This window comes from Colossoma macropomum, unplaced genomic scaffold, assembly GCF_904425465.1.
Source record: "Colossoma macropomum unplaced genomic scaffold, Colossoma_macropomum, whole genome shotgun sequence".
Lineage (NCBI taxonomy): Eukaryota > Metazoa > Chordata > Actinopteri > Characiformes > Serrasalmidae > Colossoma > Colossoma macropomum.
In genome coordinates, this window is record NW_023494800.1 from 16,738,981 (window position 1) to 16,761,421 (window position 22,441).

General features: G+C 40.4%; 1 protein-coding gene across 5 annotated transcripts in view; it reads right to left on the reverse strand.

Moving 5' to 3' along the window:
* The window catches only part of arhgap32b (Rho GTPase activating protein 32b), a 99,794-nt gene that overhangs the window by 4,705 nt on the left and 72,648 nt on the right, over positions 1-22,441 (reverse strand). For 2 of the 5 annotated variants that reach the window (XM_036587849.1, XM_036587852.1), the window contains 16 exons: positions 21,096-21,188; positions 20,764-20,886; positions 20,414-20,491; positions 17,580-17,661; positions 15,929-15,979; positions 14,496-14,570; positions 7,423-7,572; positions 5,447-5,549; positions 4,018-4,162; positions 3,307-3,389; positions 2,931-3,038; positions 2,695-2,840; positions 2,366-2,567; positions 2,026-2,246; positions 977-1,738; positions 78-688 (listed from right to left, as the gene is read on the reverse strand). In XM_036587849.1, coding sequence (XP_036443742.1) covers positions 78-688; positions 977-1,738; positions 2,026-2,246; positions 2,366-2,567; positions 2,695-2,840; positions 2,931-3,038; positions 3,307-3,389; positions 4,018-4,162; positions 5,447-5,549; positions 7,423-7,572; positions 14,496-14,570; positions 15,929-15,979; positions 17,580-17,661; positions 20,414-20,491; positions 20,764-20,886; positions 21,096-21,188 — 3,033 coding nt within the window. Of the gene's footprint in view, positions 1-77; positions 689-976; positions 1,739-2,025; positions 2,247-2,365; positions 2,568-2,694; positions 2,841-2,930; positions 3,039-3,306; positions 3,390-4,017; positions 4,163-5,446; positions 5,550-7,422; positions 7,573-9,929; positions 10,415-14,495; positions 14,571-15,928; positions 15,980-17,579; positions 17,662-20,413; positions 20,492-20,763; positions 20,887-21,095; positions 21,189-22,441 lie in introns of those variants that run through there. The other 3 variants (XM_036587850.1, XM_036587851.1, XM_036587853.1) reach the window with 3 other exon arrangements.

Below are 22,441 nucleotides of genomic sequence, written 5' to 3' on the forward strand. Positions count from 1 at the left end.
TTGGTATCTCTTTTCAACTGTAACTGTACACCTGCTGTGTATATATATATCATGATAAGTAACAACAAAAAGCTCACCTCAGAACTTTGTTGTGGTGTGACTCCGGATTCCTGTCTGTTGGTGGTTGGTGTGGTGGCACCACTGGTGGTGCTGCAGGTTGCAATGCTGACTGGGGTCTGGCCCACAGAAGGCTGGTGCCTCTCTGGACTTTTGTGTGTAGGGGGAAGCTGAACAGGTTCACTGGCAGGAAGAGCACTCTGGCTTGACACCACTGGAGTGACAATATCCTCGCTATTGCAGGGAGTGTTTGGTGACTTTGTACTGTCTACTATGGTGAGGGGCAGGCTCGTTGAGTGGGTTAGTGTTGCAGTTTGGGTGCAGGGAGGAGGTGAAGAAGAGGTAGCAGGGATCTGTGGCACATCCACAGCTTCCTCTTGGGATGTCTGTGATTGGAGGGTGGGCGGGGGTGGCCAGTCAAGTGTTTCTAGAAACTCCTGTGGCCTGAGAGGTGAGATTGGTGTGGGAGGTCCAGAGGATCTCCTTTGCGAAAGAATAGTGGCCTGCTGAGCAGATTCAGCTAAGGCTAAAGCCAGCATGCGGGCAGCGTTCTTTGGTTGGGGAGGAGGAGGGAGTAGGGACACAGAGCTTACTGGAGCAGTGCCCTTTGGTGAATCCAGAGCTACAGCTCCTGGGAAAGGACAAAACAGAGGGTTCTGAAGTTCAGGAGGAGTACGCTAATTGTCAAGAGCAGGAAAAAGAGGGAAATGTTAAGTGTGCACTATCTACAAAGTTTTTTTTTCTACATTTAGGACAGGCATGCATAGTGTTAAAGCTCAAAGCCTGGTAAACTAAACCTGAAAGCAAAACAGTTACTTTATTAACAAAATCCAATCAAATCATGACTTGAAAATTTTCTTTAAAAAAAAATCAAGATCATACAAGGTGAGGGGTTCAAATGAAACAGTTGCTTACTTACCTGCTTGCTCTTTGGCATTGGCAGCCAGTGTTGGTTCCAGTGCTTCCTTCCCTGATGCCTCTTTGCTCTGTCTACACTCACACAAAGCAGATTTAGAGAGCAGCTCTAGCTGAATGGCTTCACTCAAAGGCAGATCAGTGGATTTTAAAGACAATGAATTAATTTTGGCAGGAGAATCTTGGGGAGATAAAGGAGAAGGTGGAGCTGGCTGGAGCACAGAGCTTTCTTGTCCTTTATTAGGTATGGAAACATCTACAAGTTCAGAGATACTTAAGGGTGCCAACATGGAAAACTTTTCACTGCTCTCAGGAGACTGAAACATAACTTTCTCAGCAGAGGCCATCTGCTTAGCTGGACTGAGGTCAGGAGACTGATAAGGGCTGATGACTTTCGCTCGGAGAGGTGAAACCGGCTCTGAGTCACTGGCACTGCCAGGACTTCTCTTCAGACTTGCAGCATCAATTTCAGGTGAAAGGACAGAACTCTCTGCCAAAGGCAAACTGCATTGAAAAGACATGGGGTCAAAGTCCAGAGTGGCCATGCCAATGTCAGGAGGACTCAAATCTACATCATCAGCGGAGCGGGGTGGAGAGATAAGAGCTGGCACACAGATTGGGCCGTCATCCCCATCACTGTCTCCATGGCCCACGTTATCATAAGAATTACAGTGCTGTCTGCTGTCCAACAAGTCACCATTGAAGGATGTCGACAAGGCATCACTGCTGGAACGAGGTCTCCGGGGTCGATACATTTTAGACTCGCCTGGGTTTAAAGCACAGACATAAACATTAGGACAGCCATGGACTTTGTCTTTTACTGTTCATTTGTTGTTTTTAGGTTATCCCTCAACATTTTGTTTAGTGCAATCACTTTTTTTATTGTTGCTTTTGTTTGGAAAACAAAGGTAAGTATTGTCTATGTTGAATAGCTGAATGAATAAAGTGCTAACCCAAAAAAATAAATAAATAAAAAAAAACAAAAAAAAACCTCAAAGAAAGAACAGCCAGACAATCACTTTCAATACAAGTAAATCATGTGGGTAAACTTACCTTCAACATTGTGTAGTGAGCTGAGGGACTCCTCACTTTTGGCAGATCGAAGTGTGCCAGTATCTCCTCTACCTCCTGCTAATGCCATGGCTTTGAGTTCATTAGGTTCACTAGGGTTGCGGTGCAGTTTGCGCTTAGACATAGAGGAAGACTTGCCAAGGTTAAAGAATGATCGCCAACTACCAACTGGAGACTTCTTTGACTTTATAGGTTGTCTTTTTCTGTACAGGAGAAGAAGTAACATGAAATAAACCCCCATTGTACAAAATTTGTACAATTTGTTTATTAAAATAACAAAAAAATGGACATTTATGTATATTTTAATAGTAATTTAACAAACCTCTCAGTGGGGAATTCAATGACTGTGTGGAATTTGCCCTGTAAAGCAGCAGGTCCCTCACCCACTTCAATATATTTGCTATCTGCAGTGACAGGAGAGTTGATCTGGGCTTGAGTGCGTGCCTGAGCTTCCTCTAGCGTTAGCAGCTTTGTGGAAGGAGAGGGCACCAGCAGCGATTTAGGACGAGACAAAGAGTTGTGACCTACAAAAGCAAAGAGAAAGAACAGTAACAGAAAAATGAATATGCAACAATTGAGCATGTATTTGAAAAAAAACATTTATTCAAATTCAGGATGAACAATTCCTTTTCGGTCATTTATCTCACATACCTGCTCCCTCTCTGATAAGTGAGCTCAGTTTAGGGCTGAAGAGAACATCAACATGGTTGAGAATAAACTCAACCACCACTGACTGTATTCGTACTTCCATGAAGGCAGCTGTTCCACTAAAGCATGCAGACTCTATCTGCTTAGACCTGATAAGATATAAACAACAGGTTATTGCAACAAAGTGCATAAAATTTAAATAAGCTCTACAAACGTATGTGAGCAGTAGTAAAGCTTACCTCAGCAGGTTGGGAGCCCAAACAATGGCCAGATTCTTACTGTGCATGTTGGTGACATAGCTGAAAGTTGCCAGTCGTGACAAATGCCGCATCAGAAACTCCAAGGTTCTAAAAAGAGATTGACAAACAAATTAAAATATTTTAATCAAATCTACTTAACCTGAAAAAGCTGACATTACATTTACTGTTTTTTTTTAAGGAACTGGCTTTGTTTTGTATTAAAGCAATTGATACCAAATTCACCCCCCCCCAACAAACTTTTGCTTACAAATTATATTTTTACAAGTATTATTTGTAAACGGAGGGACGGAGCAGGAAATTCTCTGAAGAAATGTACCATGAAAGCCTGCAGGGGGCACTGCAACCATTCTCTTACCTGTAATGTGGAGGAGGCAGCTGCTGAATGACATCATGTATTTTGATCAGCCTCTCCTCATCTGTAGCTGCTGACACTGCCTCCTAAAGGGGTGGGGAGGGGGGTAGGGAGGAGGGAAGCTGAATCAGTGTCGATGTTGACCAGTGGTCCTTTTAAAAACACCAGTAACAACCATTCTTTCACCCAGCCCAAGCAGAGCACTGCACTTTCACACCACTTTACTGAGCCAAGTACATAAAAGCAAAGGACTCAACCCCACCTTCAATGGCCATCTCTATTTCCGTGCTCCCATAGCAACCTGGAAACATTTGTGCCTTCTTTACCCCTGCTTGTTTTATTTGCAGAGGGCTTTTATCTTGAGAAGCTGTAAATGTTCCTGTTCTATTTTGCATATGGATAAACTGAGAGTCTCGCCTCTGAAAATAAAATCAGCCCAGCTTTTTGCATATCCAAATGACTTTTAAATGGTCAACATAATAAAAAGGTTTCAAACATTAATACAGGGCCTGTACTTGCTTAACTTAGATAAGCGACAATAACTTCTTTTCATACTAAGACGTGACACCACAAAGATTTAACCGCAGTGAAATATGGACACTCATGTTTTTCCCGATACAAAAGCCTCCATCAAACACAGAACATTTGGATGTGAAAGTGCGTGTCTGTTGTGCTGCTTTAAAGCGATACTGTCTCAATGACAGAAGTGCTTACTGAGAATTTCTCATAGAGCTGATAAGTAAGCAGTGGGTTGGGCAGTTCTCGAAAGTACAGCTTGCAGAGTGAGCCCACACAGTGGATGTCCTGGATGTAAACATCTTTCGTCAGGTCTGGGATCTGCTCTGAATCAAATTCATGCCTAAAGGGGAAAAAATTACAATTACAAGTTGACTTGGCAACGTTGCAACTGAGAGAAACGTGCAACCTTTAATGGAAATAAAGTTATTATTCAATGTTTTGACAACATTCAGAAATACGCATATATACTGTATATTAAAGTTACTTTTTGTTGTGTCAAGTACAAACCTTCCAAAAAAGGTTGAGGCAGTATGTGAAATGCTAATAACATCAGAAATCAGCTATTTTAAAATCTACTTTGACAACACAAAGACAAGATAATTATTGTTTTACCTTATTAACTTCAATGATTTCATAAATGTACGTACAATCTGAAATTGTCTGTCTATATACATCATTTTAGGTTTATACCCAATGTATGTAGCTGAAATTGATGCCTGCAACACATTCCAAAAAAGTTGAGACAAATACAGTTTAAGACTAGGAACATTGTTAAACAAGCGAAGCAATCATGCTTGGGTAAAAAAGGAGCATACAGGAAAGACCTTGTCCTTTCTGAGCAAGGATGGGTTGAGTCTCGCCACGTTGCCAAAACACCCATCCACAAAAAATCCAACAGTTTAGGAACAACGCTCCTTAATGAGAGATTGTAAGTATTTAAATCCCCCTCTACACTGAATACTGTCAAGGGTTACAGAGAATCTAGAGAAATGTCTGTGCATAAAGGGCAAGGCTGAAAACAACAACTGAGTCCCTGTGACTACAGATTCCTCATACAGCACTGCAATAAAAACCAGCATGCTTCTGTGATGGATAGCACCACACGGGGTTGGGAATACTTTCATAAATATTTGTCAATAAACATGTCACTGTTAAGTTTTTAGATTGTCTTATTGAAATAATGGATGTTGTTTTCTAGGCCAAAGAAGAAAAGCACCATCTGTACTGTTACCAGAATAAAGTTCAAAAGCCAGTGCTCCCCGTGCACCCATCAATGCCTGAAAAAATTCAAAAAGTATTTTACTGTTTTCAGTTTGAAACAGGTCAAACAGAATGTACTAATCACTGCTTTCTGTTTTTATTATCATTTTCCATGCTGTCTCTTTTTAAAATTGAGGTTTGCATAAACTGTCCAAATAAACAACAATAACATAGCAGTATTATCTCAAAATCAACACACAGCTACATACATATAACAGAGACTAATATAAACCTATGTGTTCAGGGCATCATATTCCCAAAACTACTTCCACTATTTCACTGGCAATCTAGAATTCTGCATGAGCAGATCAGATCTACAGAGTAGTGTGCTTCTGTAATTTTCAGCTTAGTTTCTTTCTCATACCGCAGTTTCTGGATGTTGGAGGCGATCCCAGAGAGTCGATACATTCCATCCACAACTCCATGCTTCTCAATGAACTCTGTGCAACTCTTGAGTACCTGGGGAACTAGAGATTGAAATGAAGTGTTAGTAACATTGTTACTGTTAATTTTAGGTAAGTTCTTTATTGAAATTTAAGGTACAAACCTTACGCATATTGAAAAAAGATTTAAAATATTCTGCAAAATACTATACAGCACAAGATAAACAGTATAAGACTGTATGTCAGTATTCTAGATGCAGGCTACATTTAACTGTTAACTATTCATTCTCTATATACATCATTTTAGTTGTGAATATACCCAATGCATGTTTGGCATTTTTTAGTCTGGATTAGTTTGCAAAAGAAGAAAAATATTCTTAGATTTCACATAGTGGACACAGAGGACACCAATCACATAAAAAAGTGACAAAAAATATTCTGGGCAAGATTATAAGATAAGCCTTAAAAAAAAGAGGACTGTCTCTTTCATCAAAAATATTTGCACTGCAGTGACACCAGACAAACAGCAGACATCCAACTTGGCCTTGCAATGTCTCATTCAAGAGTAGACCGATCAGAGACAGACACCCTTGCCTGGCCTCTTACTCCTAACAAACGTTATCCGGATGATGAGTGAGACTCAGACCCTCTCGGAAGCAGCTGTTCAACTGAATTCCTGACATAGCAGTTTGCAGCGGAAAATCCGCAGGCCATATAAAACCCTTTCTGAGCCACCTCAAATGTACCCATAAGGATGAAAATGCTGCATTCTCTAAGAGATGGAATATAAACAGAGTTAAAAGCACACCTCTTTGAGGGTTCTAAATTAGAGAGACAAAAGGCGAGTGTACTCTTACATTTATGAAGCCATGGTTTGTCAGTTAAATTTCCAGATCTATAAGTAAAAAGTCTAAAGAGTTTTGAAATTACGTGATATTAATATTGCCTTACGCTAAGTGTGGAATATTTGAAGGGAAAGTTAAGTCAGTGTCATCTTTGTATGAGAATGTCTGGGACTGAATATATGGTCTGACATCAAACTCCTAAAACACACACAGACTTCAAAGATATGTGCTCCTGGCCTGGGGTGAGGCAGGTAAACACTGAGGAGAGCAAAAAGATCAAATCTTTCGAGGAACAACAAACTTCAAATGTACCTTGAGCATATTCTTAGCATCTGTAGCACCAGGTTTGATAGCACTTGAAAACACAACATCTTGCTCGATATACAAAATTCAGCACAACAACAGAAATAAAAAGTCCCTGCTGGCATGCTGACGGCATCTGCAGCCACAGTTTTTTAAAATGACAAAAACATTTATAAACGACAGTGCAAAGGTATAGCCTACACACAGGAGTAAACTTTTATTTATTATCAGCTTTTTTATGATTTTCAGAATTTAGTAGTTACTGAGGGAGTTTTATCCTACACGTGGTCGATTAAGAAAGCTTGTAACTGTGTAACAGTATTAACCAACATTTAAGGAAAAACCCAAGACTCTTTCCTTTTTTTTCATCCTTTAACTGTAAAAATGTTTGCAAAGGCTTCTCAAGTTGCATGGCACCCTTTGAAAAGGACAAGCCGTGGGTTCTGAGGGTAGGCAATAGCTCAGGGCAGATTTCGTAGACTAACAAACAGACCAAGAGCTGAAAGCTGCCAGGGAGCTTTGAATCAATGAAGAAGAAATCTTCAGACACTGCCTTCCAAACCATTCCATCTGACCTTTACACCCCTTTGAGCCAAGCAGTTGCTGTGGTAACTAAACCAAGCAGGCGTAGCCAGAAGAGGTGCTGGAGGTTGAGTGTGTCTTCTAGGCCACACAGGCAGAATTACTCACTGTGGCTGGAGTCAAGCCAAACCACGCATAACATGGGCAGCATGACCTCCCTTTTACCCAAGCCATGAGTTATAGAACAAGGTCTGTTTTACAGGCCAGCAGGGGCTTTAAGAACTTACCGTCATGGCCTGAGTTGAGGAGGTGCTCTCCCAGGTCACAGCCAAACACCCTCTCCCTGAGGATCCCTCGCTGCTTCAGCTTCTGCTTGGTGGGCCGGGACTTCATGAAGGTGCGCAGGAATGTGATCAATTTCCCGTGCTTCTTGGACACTAAAAAACAATTTGAGATAATAATCTTATTAAAGTGATGCATGACGGACACCTTTTGACCTAATGTACACTAAATGGATGAACAGAATTTATCACCTACATGGACTGAATTTAGACAGAAATTAAAGGCTATAACATCTTGGATTTGGAGAATAAAGGATTACCACCATCACAGCCTTTGCTGTTCTGTCGAAAAAGGAATTTCCTAAATCCTCTACTGAAAACTGTTGCTAACACAGCTCTGAATAACAATAGGCTGATCCTCCAGCAGAGCAGAACTACTGCATTCACCCAAAAATGGACCTAAACGAGGACACTTCATCCTCTTTCAAGTTATTTGGGCATTGGTTATTGTATAGCTGGCAAAGCAATACTGACCTGAGTTGTCCACTCCCCCTCCTCTTAGGATTCATGATATAAAGTAATTTCCACCAGAAGAATGCAAAAAGCCAGTAGCCCACATGGAGCAACTACCTACCTAACAAATATTACAACACTACAAAATGCTCTCGGGGGTTCAGTTATGAAATAGCCTACACAGTGTGACTGCCAAGCTCTAATTACACAATGTTAGGTTTATGAAGCTGTGAATAAAGCTTTCCATTCATCTGATTCTTAAAGCAGAATGAAATACAGTGCTGGACATCAGAATGTTTGGTCTGCTATGCTGCCTTTACTGACATTAAGTGCTGACCTTCACAGCCATGCAAATGAAATCCAGAAGGCTGATGTGTAATTTGCATGAGCAGTTCTTGGACTAACTAGAGGAAACATGGGCAGGAGGATAATGAACAGAGAAATGCCATGTAGCTCACTGGAAAATAAAAACAACTTCACCTACAGTGCTAAGACTCAAGTGAAACCAATTCTTTAAACACTTTTGTTTCTGAACTAAGGTAGTGTACAAAACCATATGTCTTATTTTCATAATATAAAAACATATAAAGTATTTAAACTAGAAGGCCATCTTGGCTTTACTACTTCTTTTCCCCCGTTTTCACACAGAAAACATTCCCAGAATATCCCAGGGAACTGTCTGGATCGAGAAGCTGTTCAGATCAGAAAGTCAGCTGTTGCTTGAAACACATGTGGAAACTATAAAGAGCCAAAGTCTGAGCTATCATAACTGTTGTGATCATTGGGCCTCACAAGTGACAGACTCAAACTGAGTGCGTGTGAGTGTATGCACACTTTGACATAGTGACGTTACCGGAATAATTGCAATCACTCTCCGTCTCTGTTAAACGCATTCCATTCCGAACTAACTAAAAGGACATATGCAATCTTCCATTACAGTGAAACCACAATGGACAAAACAGGATCTGAAGTTGACATTGAAAATGGATTTTTTGTGCCTCATTTATCTGCAGCCTATTTTTTGACATATTGACTGGAAATTTATTCATGATGGGACATTTCAAAGCCATTCTAACTGCGCCCCATTTTGTTATATTCTTCTTGTTAAAAACAGTTAAAGAATTTTCTCAAAGGGTTAAGATTCCATCACAAGTATTTCCTGTTCTACTTTTCAAGGGCCAGTAAAGTCACAGATATGGATTTCACAGATCCACTTCTGGCATAGCCAGCCAACTCAAGGGCCCAGAGAAGCTGCAGGCAAGGAGTGTTTGTTAGCACAGCAAGTGTGTCATTTATGCTGCAGAATGAGTGATTGTCCCAGGCTGTACCAAACCCTGTCTGAGGAGACAAAACGATACAATGTGCTCTACTAATGAATATCACAGAGTTTGGATCGGAAAGAATTACCATGAGCTGCTCTATTCAAACGGTTTACACCACATTTAAAATTTGTGCAATGTGCCCTGTCATTTGCAATATATGCAAATATGTATCTTATGCACAGGCATTACACTGGCAAATTGGGATTTAGAAATGAAACGTCCCTCGCCTCGCCTCTTACTGTGTCCAAATGCAGGGAAATTATATTTTAAACAAGTACACAAAAGTATACCTACAGACAAGCCATTTATCATGTAAAGAAAATATACTGAATATTTAAACCAAGCCGAAAAAAATCATTTAACAGCTCTGCTCTCACAATTTGACAGCCATGCCTGCTGCTTCTCTAAGGAAATAATTCATGGAGAGTGTAGCCATACGCTGGGTCATTTGTGGTGAAATAATGCGGAGAGAAAAACAAGAACCCAAATTAAAATCTACTGAGATATGAGTGCTAAAGTACAATAAATGGAAACAGAACATCAAGTTCAAACTACTGTACAGACTAACTCTTTAGCCTTCAGCTTAACTTCAGACAATAAAGAAAAAACAGCCAGCTCAAGTCAACAGAGTATGCTAAATGTCCAGGATAATATACAGAAAATAACTATAACTCTTACCTGAAAAGGGACTTTGCTTCAGCTCAAGTTCAGACTAAGAGTAAGACTAAGATGAAACCTGAGCCTGGCCGGCCAGCACAGCAATAACCGCAACCACAGCTCCATTCACCCGGTGTAAACTTACAGTCAGCTTTTTCCCCCTTTTGCATTTTTTCCCCCTCAGTAGTTGTCCAGCCCCCAGTATCAGCTTTCAGCCACGGAAGCCCGTAAAGAAGTCGATGATTTGGGCGGACTAAGCCAAACCGCTCCCACCACCATGCACAGATCCAGAGGAAAGCTTTCAGCCCCGTCTACAGCTATAAAACACATGCACTCCAGCAGCACAGCCAAACCCTCCCTGCTTATCTATGCTTTTTATAGTCAAATACTTACTTTCTACAACAGCACTGTTGTTGTAGACAGGTTAAATGGCATTTGAAATATTTACTTTTTATGGCCAATAGCTCTTCTGACTCAGAACTATCAACGTATCTCATACTGCTAAACGCTAACTAAAGCCACGCCTTCTACTGAAAGGCCAAGCTCCATTCAGCCACTGACAAGGAAAACCTCGTCTTCTATTAACTGCTATAAACTATGTCATAGCCTATGTTGCTTAAGTGCTGAACGATAAACTAGACAAAACATTTCTGCTACATCCAGGCGCTCAAGTGTATCAATAATGAATTAAACTATTTATATATAACCTACAGAACTCTACAAAATTCAAACATTTAACAATCACACAGAAAGTAAATATAATTATAACAAACATAATATAACTAATATAATTATAATGTAATAATACAATCATAACAAATATATTTTTTCAGTATTGAGTGTGTTTACCCTTTGCCTTTATTGCAGCTTCCATTCTTTTTGGGAGAATTACTATCAGTTTCCCAAAGAAATCTGCAGGGGTATTTTTCTTCATCTTGTGAACTCACACTTAAAAGTTGGTTGTAAGTTCTGTTTCTCACAATTCAAGTAATCCCAAACACATAGGATAATGCTGAGGTCTGGACTTTGGGGTGGTCAGTCCACTGTTCTGAGAACACCAACAATCTTTGCTTTATTTATGCACTTTCTTTTTCAGTAACAGCTTCTTGACAGCTACACTTTTCAGACTCACAGCATAGAGTTGTCTTCACACAGTGAAAGGACGGACAAAAACACCTGTGAATTTTTCAGACATGAAACAAGAGCTGAGCTTGATTTTCTTTCTTTCTAAGATGAAAACTTGAAATATCTGACGACACCAGAAGTGGTGGCCTATCAGGTCTTGCATGCCTGTTGAGAGCCCCATTTTCTCCATATCTTAGAATTCTTTAAACTCCAGTTTTGGAAACTCTGGTTTTAATCACTTATATAATACATTTAAATAAATATACGGTGGTCTCTGACTTTTGCACAGTGCTGTATACTTATCTGAAACTAAAAGGAGGGGAGGTCAACACTGGTCTGTTTAACACTAACACTGTATGTGCTAATTAAATAAAACCCATTTACCAGCGTACTTGTACATTATTACAGCTTTCAAATAACAGAGTACACAGTACAAAGAGTTATTGTTTAATATGAAACCAAATTAAAATACTGCTCAAAACCACTCGCAAGACAGTCAGACAGACAGAGAGCGAGGGAGAGGGAGGGAGAGGGAGAGGGAGAGAGAGAGAGAGAGAGAGAGAGAGAGAGAGAGAGATAGAGATAGAGAGAGAGATAGAGAGAGAGAGAGGCTGCAGTAGAGCCACAGATCCGTTTTCCCATTACAGGAGTTTTATGCACAATACACTTCTCACTCACTCACTCACTCACTCACTCTCTCACACACACACACGTTGAGAACAGGTCAGGCAGGAAATGGACGATATCGCCTAGGAGAAGAGGACAGTTACTGCTATGTGTTCCTTCAACAGTCTCTCACAGTCACACTCAGCTGTCTTGGCTTGTTAACACGCACAGCTGCCCTTTGCTCCTATGAGAGGAAGATACTGCTGCTCCACAAGGAAGTGAACGATGCAGAGAGAGTCAAAGAAGCAACATCTGGACTAGCACCTGCTCAGACTGAAGGCTAAACTTACTCTAACTGGGGCTCCACAACAAAACATTCTGTGTGTGAAGTACAGCACTCTGATGAACTGAAACAATTATATGATATACAAATCCTGTAAACGACCTGGCTTGGAAAGATTAGCAAAATGAAATTTAACACTGAATTACTATAAGCAGGCAAAGAAAAGATAAGCTTAACCATTGACTCAGGGCATGCCAGTCTCAAGACAGTCACACTGAGTGAATGATTCATAAAGCTCTGCCAGTTCAGACAGACTTCAGACAGCCTGAACACTCTCCACCTGCTGGGGAGCTGAAGAAAAGCTTGTATTTGAACACACCAGGGTAGCCTACAAGAATGTGGTATTTCAGACACCACAAAGAGACTGTAGTTCATATTGTCATAGGACAAAGCTGGAATTATTTTATAGCTCTGCTTTGACAGTGTTTAGTAAATCAGCTTTGAGACGGTGAAAGCCCAGCATTCTACCAATGCAGCTGGATCACAACTGCTTATAGATGGATATTAAAGAGCACGGCTGCAAATGCGGACATGATGTCAGAAGTAGGGCAGATTAGAAAAACACTGATGGAGAGAAATTTGGGCACAGGTACATTAACTGTTGAGTTGGCCTCAGTAAAATGCAAAGCACAGCACATTATACATTTTAAAAAAGAGGAAGTATAAAGGTGAATGTCACTGAAGATAAGTGGACAAGTGGAAGGTTGAAAGTCAGACAAAGGACAGAGTGAGCCAAAAAGTGAAAAGGCCAGAACTTTTCACACCTAGTACTGGGCAGTATTGATTACATTCCATGTACCAATATTTTCCAAATACAATATTGTACAAAAGCTTAAGAAAGAAGTTATAAATATCTTGGTTAGAAAAACAGTTATAAAAACACAAGCTTGGTTCCTGACTTTTCAGTGCACTCCAGCCATCACATCAATTTGTCAATTTCATCATCAGAACATCTGATGTAATTTAATGAAGGACTGACTGGCCAAACTTGGTACTGAATTTTGACTGTAACTACTGAGCTTTCTCAAGAAGAGGTTTGGAAATGATTAAAAAATACTTTGACAAAATCTAATTTCCACAATTTCCACTTACCCTAGATACAGTCGACCAACCGAAACAAGTCTTAAGTCCAAATTTTGCTTCTTTAGTTTAGAACTGGAGCTGCAAGTGGCACTGCTAACAAACACTAGAACTTAGTCAACCAAACAGCCCAAATAATTTCTGCAGCAATACACCAAAACTTCTCTACTCAATCAAACCACATTCAGATCTAAAGGCAAAAATGTAACACCACGATACTTCAAGAACTTATACACAATAAATATTTTTATCTTATTTTCTAAACTGATAAATTGGACCAAAGTAGTACCTCTTTGAAAAAGTAGTCAAAAATTATGAATACAATTATTTCTATTTAACATTTCACTGCACTATATCCAATTAAGCAGGACTAATCATGCTGTCTTTGTAATCAAATATGCAGATGGGAAGTGTTTAAGTACTGACAGTAACCATGATATGCTAGTAAAAGCATACTGTGACATATTTTGATGTAATTTATAACAATAGCGATAAATATTGTCATACTGTCCAACCATATCCAGACCACATTTAAGGTCGCACAGAATAATCAATGTGTTTTCGGACAGAGAACGACTTACTGTTATTTTGTTTGCCTTGCAGCTCCAGTTTAAAACTAAAGAACTAAAGTTTAGACTCCTAACATGTCTTCTCTGACTGACTACATCTGGCATAAGCGGAGATTTGTGTAAATTAGATTTTTTCCTGAACTATTCCTTTAAGCTAACTCACTGACAGACACACAACCACTATGTACCGCTGTTTGTATTAATACTAATGTTAAAGGTTTTTTTAACAAACAAAAGCTTACTACCCTGATGAATGGCTTACACAGAATTTTCTCTGAACGCTTTTGCAAGGTAATTTATATAATGGAATCAGATGATATTCAAGCACTTTAAGTACTGCATGCTTAAATAATGATCTGCTATTTGAGATTTTTAAGATAAAATTTTACAGTTTTTAAAAATCAATGTAAAATATGAACTATAAGAAGTTTAAACAGTTTCTTTAACCAGACAGAAACCAGATTATCAAATTACCTGTTACCTAATCATTTTTTGAACTGCTATTCCAGAGCAAATTACATACATTGCATTTAATTAAGTTTTTGTTATCCATCAGTACTGCTAAAGTTAAACTTTGGTTAAATTCAATATTGGCAAACTGATGTAGACAATACAATGCCCAGCACTAGCAAAACATAAGAGTACAGATAAGAAGCACACAGATAAGTGTAATGAGAATTCCTATATGGACTACCCATTGTGAAATTAGTGGAGTAGTGATTTTAAGACAGATTCGTGACTAACTACAGACTAATGTCAGTGGTTTTCAAGAAGACTCTGTAAAGGCTCGGGCAGTGACTGTGCAGAGAAGCACAGCAGTGGATTAGTTGGTGGTTAGGTACACAGAGAAACTGTTTGGTCTACCTGAGCTCAGCCTGTAGGGGTTTAATGGGTCGGGCACCCATGCACTGTCCTGCTTTACACTTTCCATCTCCAAATCTGCATGCAGGAGAGAGAGAAGCCAGGGAGCCTGTTAGAGAACATGTTAACAGCAGCCGCCCTTGAAACTCTCCATTGGTTTGGCAGTTGACACTTTGGAAGGAGAGGAAAAAAGGGCATTCCCTATGTATTAGGCAATGTTTTACAACGGTTCAGAGAGGGCCATAAACTGATAATAAACAAGCCAGTGCAGTAAAACGCACTGAAAGAAAAACAGATTAGGCTACTATAAGGAAGAGTGCTGTGTGTGGGTCAGAGTACTCTGTAGTGCTGAGAACCAGAAATGTCACCGAGTGACAATGCTAGAGCATAGGCGATTATATGAGATAGATAGATATAGAGAGAGAGAGAGAGAGAGAGAGAGAGAGAGAGAGAGAGAGAGAAAGTGAGAGAAAGTGAGAGTGATTGAGAAAAAAGGCAGGAGAGAGCAAGAGAGAAAGAGTGACTGAGAGAATAAGAGGGGAAAAGCATGAGACAGAGGAGGAAGAAAGAGGAAAAAATGAGGGGGGAGGGGGCAAGACAGCGAGAGAAAGCATTAAAATGCGAGACAGAGGACAGAAAAAGAGAGTCATAGAGAGGGAAAAAGAGTGAGTGAGACAGAGAGATTAAGACAGAGGGAAAGAAAGAGGGACAGAGAGAAAGAGGAAGGGAGAGTGGGAGAGAAAAGAGTGCAAGAGACAGGAGGAAGAGAGAGAGAAAAGGAGAGAGTGCAAGAGAGAGTCAGAAAAAGGGAAAGAGAGGAAAACAGACAGAGATACAGGGAAAAAGAAAGCAGAAAGAGGGAAGAGGAGCAAAAAAAAGAGTAAAAGAGAGAGTGAGCAAGCAAGATGGAGTCAGAGTGTGTACATGTGTGTGTATGTGCATGTGTAAGAGAGAGAGAGAGTGTGACCACGAGCTAGTGAGCAAAAGTGTAGGCTGAGTGAGTGAATGAGAGGGGGAAGAACAGTAGGTGAGTAGGAGAGAATAAGAGGGGAAAAAAGCATGAGAGAGAGAAGAGAGAGAGAGAGAAAGAGAGAGAGAGAGAGAGAGAGAGAAGAAGGAAGAAAAAAGAGACAGAGTGAAAGAGAAAGAGGGAAAGAAAAATAGAGGGGGAGTGAGAGGGAAAGAAAGAAGGAAGGGGAGCAAAAGAGAGAGAGTAAGAGAGCAAAAACAAGTGTGAGCGGGAGAACGAGAACGAGAGAGAGAGAGAGCGAGAGCGAGCGAGAGCGAGTGAGAGAGAGAGAGAGAGAGAGAGAGAGAGAGAGAGAGAGAGAGAGAGAGAGAGCAAAAGTGTGAAAGGAGGCGTGTTTTTGATTTTTACAAAGTGTAAAAGAGTGAGTCATTGAGGTGAAGCATTTAGGGAGAATACCAGCACGCACAGGGTGGGAACAGACTCCAGGAGGCCGGCCGCAGACCAGAGCAGGGGGACGCTGAGGGTACAGTGGAAGGAGGCACAATGACACGTCATTACACATGCATGGGAGAGCACAGCACGCTCATGCAAATACACATTAAACAAGCTCATCAACAGCACAGACAATGGGCCACTGGGAGAACAGTGATTATGCAAGCAGTAAAGTAAAAAGCAAAACCGCAGCCAAAAAAAGCTTTATATGCGCTTTTAAGCTATTATGCTCCTTGTGTGGTAAAGCATGTAAACACCATGTACTGCATTCCAGTGTTATGTTGTCCTTTGTGATAAAACAGTTTTAGAACACATCCTGAGGCATGACGCTATTCTTTTCCCTAGACTCGCTCATGTGCTGATTGCATAGCGCCGTGTCATCATGTCCCTGTTCTGATATTGTTCCCTGAAGAGCACGCAGGCTGCATATTCTGCCCACCCAGAGGCAGCACACTGATTAGTTTGATGAGTCAGGATGAGTCACTCCTTTGGGGATGCCAGCATGCACTGATGTGAAGCATGAAAAGGCCAGAATCTCAGCAAAAGGCTTATGATGTTAGAAAGCCCTCTAGAGTATTTGGCAGGGCGGTCAGTCCAAGAGATGATGTAAAGTGACCTCTCAAGCTTTCTGAGCATGAACTGAGACCACTCCAAACATGACAAATTTCATTACTCGTTCTGTAAATGTTCCGAGTTTGAAACACTCCATTTCACACTTCCGTTAAATCATGAGGTTTATTTCGCCTGTCTTTGTAGCATTTGGCCACATCAGCTGTGTGCTTAATGTACTGTAAATAAAGGAGTTCTGTATACTCTATATGGCATGATCCATGAATACTCATAAGATTCCTCCCTATGACTCTGAACAACTGAATGTTGGAAAAAAACAACTTTACAAGAACTGTTGCAAATGCATAAGGTCACAGAATTTGCAGAGAGGGCAGAAAGAAAAAAGAACTAGATTTGGAAGTGAAAGCTCAGAGTGAGCACAAATTACTTTATCTGCAGATGGTGGACAGAATGCTTGGAGGTATGAAACATTTTGCATCTCAGTTTTATCAGAGTTTTGAAACCCAAGATGACAGCTTAGGAAACTGTGCCACAAGAAGTGAAAAATATTCCTCCATTATTCTCTTGAATAGCGACCGGTATAGTATCACATGACAGCATTTAGTCTTCTCCTGTCTGACAGGGCTCTAGGAGCAGTGATTCATCTGACAGTATCCATGAGTTTCCTCTCAGCACCTGTTCCTGTTCACAGACACAGCCATACCACACAGGCTTGCTGCACGGCTGCTTCAGCACATCACTTCAGATTTCCTGCACAGGTCCCCTATCTCTCTTCATAATCAGCAGCACTCACATACAGCATTAACCGCCATCAGACACACATTGCCTATATGCTTTTACACAGTATGACACATGCTGTAAAATCCTCAACAGCTTTGAACAGGATTTAGATGGTGTGTAAGCAAATCACACAAGTATTACTTCTGACATTTGTTTTTTTTCTGTTACCTGGTCTGTTTTTTATTACTTTCACTGCAAGAGGTAAAATGCAGAGGTTGTTATTTGACAAACAGCATTGGTAGTTTGTGCATATATGTGTGTTTATATATTGGTACCTGGTTTTGGCACCGAATTGGTGACAGACTGAGGGACCTTGTCGTTAATCAGCTCCACACACTCACTGGGAAAGAAGCCAACCTACAGAGAGCAAGAGAAAATTGCTAAAGCATCAACACATCACATTCTGCACATCAACAAAAAGCACCTTGCACATAGACCCTTATAGCAGTGTCATAACACAGAAAGCATAACAGCCAGAATAACAAACATTACAGCAAGACATCATTAGTCACTGGCCTGAAATGCTTGTTTTGGAATGTGACTAATATATGAAGCAAATAAATAATTTGGCAAGGCCTTCAAATGAGGTGGACTTTGACTCAGAGCAGTACTTTCATGATGGTCTAGTTTTATCATTAGCAACACGGAGTGTCACATTATTAAAACTGTAGCTGAAGAAAGCTCTTGCACTTACAGTAGGCATGGCTGAGTACAGTTTAATTTGCTGTAGTATAGTAAATCGCAAAGGGCCAGAGCCACAGAGAGGCACTAAGGAGGCCACAAATAAATTACTTAGTAATTTTCTGTTTTGTCAGTTTATTAAATCTGCTTCGGCCATATATAAAAAAGTGGGGCTTGTTTAAAAATGGTAGATGTTATTAAACACTATTAAAATTCAACGGACGTGCCCACCAATCATATCCATCCATCCAGCGACCATCCAAGACCCACTTAATGAGTTATCTGTAATATCATAGAACAGTGCCATGCCATGTTAGCAATAGCTAAATGGACCAGCAAATGGACAAGGTTCTGGTAAGACATGGTTTGAGAGCTGCTGCTGATGGTGATTCCTGAAAAACATACATAAATCAGAGACCACCCTTCATTTATTTAATTTCCAGTCAAAACAACCTTTAAGAACAAGTTATTCACTTTCCAGTAGATATTTCTGAGGAGATCAGATATAAGATAATCCACTTGTGGAAGGGGAAAGTAAGAAATACATGAGTGAAAATACAAGTTTCCAAAACAGGGGTTTAAAAAATGATTAACATATATAAAAAATGGGACTCCTAGTAATATGTAAGACCTGGTAGACAACCAAAACTGTCACCATCAAACAAACAATACTTATAGCTTTCATCTTTGAGAGAAAGGAAAAACTCTATTGTCTGAAAGGGTGAAACAAAATAGAACAACATTTGCCAATCAAACAAAGAAGCTGTTGGTGTTCTAAGGACAATGGACTGGCCACCCTACAATGTGTTTGGGATTACTTGGATAGTGAGAAAGACAAAAAATACAACTAACTTGTAAGACTGAACTTTGGAGGTGAGCCCAAATGTCTCTGCAGAATTGTTTGAAAAACTGAAAGCAAGTCTAACAAAAATAATAGAAGCTGTAATAAAGGCAAAGGGTGGACACACTAAATACTGAAAAAAATCTATTGTACTTAGTTGTTGAGGCTTCTGTGTAATTTTCTGGTAAATATATGTTTTCTGCTTTTTTCCTGATGCTGAAAAATGAATAACTTGTAATTAATTTAATAGCAATTTTGACTGGAAATTAAATAAATGAAAGGGTGGTCTGACTTTTGAACAGTAATTTATATGAGGTCGGTTTCCCAGACAGGGACTAGGCCAAGTTCTGGACTACACAGTATTCTAGTACACTAGTACTCTACTGAAAAACTGATCTAGTTCTAAAGAATTGTTTCATATTCAATTTCCATGAAATGGAGAGAGGAGTCAAATAGTGAATTAGTTCAACACTGTGTGTTCTGACAACAACAACATCTTGAACGCTCAGAGACCTGTAGATAAGAGGCACATGTGAGGATCCAAAGTTCAGTTGAACTCTCAGTCACCAATATGAAGAAAAGAAAGAACCGCAAGTGTCAACAACTCGTTAATCTGATTCTATCAAAATAAAACTGCAACTATACCCTAGAAGGAACCAAGTGGTGCTTGTCTATAACAGCAAAGTCCTCGATCCAGCCCCAGTGCTGACCTAGCACAACCCTTCTTACCACTAAACCTGATTACATACATGCACAATCCCTAACCCTGCTTGCTGTGTGTGTCTCTGTGTGACAGCTGGTGTGGTTTTTGGCTCATCCTCTCTCCAGACAGATGCTGACTACCTGACCTCCAGCTGCAGTCTGCAAGAGTCCTGAGCCAGACTGCCCCCTGGTGGGCATCCCACACATCTGCCACCAATAGCCACTGCCATGCCTTTGCACATGTTGCCTCACTGCTGGACTAAGAACAAATGAACATCACAACGGCACGACTTGCCATAAAGTAGAATATAAACAAGAAAATAACGAGGGAAAGACATGAGTAAACTAGGCTGGGCATATTTTTGGGGTCCAATTAGGGAAGACTGGCGAGTTCACTTTTGCAGAACGTGTAAGTGTAAATGTCAGCGCTTCCAAAAAAAGAGGAGAGAACTAATTAATTAGCTACTGTCAACAACTCTAAAAATCAACAGAGCCATATATAAAAGAGCCATTCTACCCACACACTTCTGCGACACACCGAGACAGCATGAGCCCAATCCAACATGGCCTTATTCACAGCATTCCTGCCTGCTTGGCTGAGAGTGTGTGAGCTCCCCAGGGCCAATGAGGAGCCAAACACTTGGAAAATCAAACAGCCATGGTCCGCCATTACAGAATCCTATAGCCTGCAGAGCTCAGTGCAAAGTAAGTTCAACCACAACTCAACATTGATCATTATTAATGGGATTCGCTCACACATAACCAATCAATTTTCCACATATACACTAACATCAATATGCCCACCAACCATGAACAGGATAATAGCAAAACACTTGTAAGGTTTATAATGTAATTGTAGAGCAAGTTCATCCGCAAAATACAAACCTGAAATCCATGTTTTCCTCGCCACCATGTGGTATCCTCTTTAGGAGGCATGTCAATCACCGAAACAATGTCTCCAACCTGAGAGAGAAAGACAGCACAGTCATTTGTCACTTGTCACTACAAACGTCCTTTACTGCCAGGTCATTACCGTGGCCAATAAGGAATTGACCTATCCATGCACTGCCCATAATTGTGCTCTGCAACTGCTGCAAGGTTGCACAAACTTTACAGAACAATAGCAAAAATCCCATTCTGCATGTCGGATATTTTGACAAAAACTAAGTTGTCCACTACAATACCTCCTTAGATCTTCACTTCTCAGTAGAACTTCCCAACCTCGTCTTACTCACCTCAAAAGACAGCTCATCAGCTGCCTGGGCAATGTAGCGTTTAATGACGTGAGCAGCTGCAATGGCGGGGACATTGATGGAGGACTCTTCATGCACCAACAAATGATTCCCTTTGTTGTCAACCTGAAGACAAACAGGATGTGTCAACTCACTCAAAATGTGGCACTCAAGCTAATTGCGGTATTGAAATGCTGTTTTACTAAAAGCTAATGAATCTTTAAGCTTTTCTTCATAATGTCCTAGCACCCACACAGCACTAGGATACAATAAAGCCTCTGTCAATACTCTGCCTCTTTGAAATGAGGAAAGCGATACCAGTGTCAGGTTAATACCTCCATCCACGTGAGGGCTGGCCCACAGTTTATCTTATTATCAGCAATTGCTGAGAGACGGGAGAGGTAAGCCATCAGCATCTGGGATACTGCCTGTTAGGAAAAAAAAAAAGAGCGAGAGATAGAGTGAGATTTTGATAAAGTGAAAGTGAGGAAGGCCTTGATCTAGGTCTTACTGACCCTTGAAACACAGTGCACACAAACATTGAGAGTTTCTTCTTTCATATAGCTAATTTTGTGTCTGTATAAAAAGCACATAAGCTCTTAAGGCTGAATTTCCCTCGAAGTAAGAGGCATCCTAACTAAGGCCATGGGTCAGAATAAACTAGACAACATATAAAATAAGAACATACCAGGATCTTGACAAATGATTTATTTTCAAAGTATGTAATACAGTACTACATCTTATTGCAGTTATCCTCCAATTTTTGAGAAAGAGACTCTGGCTTGTTTTTTCTTCTGTTGCTGAAAGAAATTAGAAGAAGAACCAAGAACACCTGCTTCTATTTCCACCACAATCACATCTAGTCATATAACAAAAACTACAACAAAGCGCTTGATGTGTTTATTTGTGATTTAACAAGGCATATGTGTATTTTTGTTGCTTTTAGGTGTGCATGGGTGTTAGAGAGAGGCGGAAAGGGAATGTGTAGACGAGACTGCTTTTACTTTAAGAGCATAATGGTGGTTCAAAAAGCTACAGCTGCACTCAGAATGATAAATTGGGCTCAATTATAATTCCACATGGCTCTCACATTGAGTCATATGGCAAGGGGTGGCGAGGTGGAGCTGTTTCAACTTTAATGCAGCTCATGGATCTGGATGTGTGACTAAGAAAGAACTCAAGTATCAACCACCACTTTAAAAAAATACTGTACATCAGCTTTCTTTAAAAACAAGACACTATTCTCATGAAATGTTCTCTAGAAAAGAAAGTAGAAGAAAGAAGACATGTGCACACCTTTAAAACATGCCAAAACCAAAGACATTGCTTAGGAGTCAGTACTTGTCAGTACAGCTTAAAACAGAATGTACTTTAGGACTAGGATTAAACCAGACATACAGAGTAGGACTGCTATATCGGAGCAGCCTCCTCATCTCTTAATAGAGATCTCAGCTGCAGCCCTAGATCTGCTCTCCTATTCTAAGACGCTTCATGAATGGCTCTGGCTGCTAAGATTACCTCCACCCACATCAGCAGTCCAACAGCATCCATATCAAACCTTTGCTAAGTCACTTCTTAAGGAACCCCATGAGGAGCCTTTCACTGTTGTGCATTCTTCATGAATGGCTGAAAGGGAGAAGAATCAAGTGCACCACTGCAGTCTGGCTATAGAGCTCAGCTA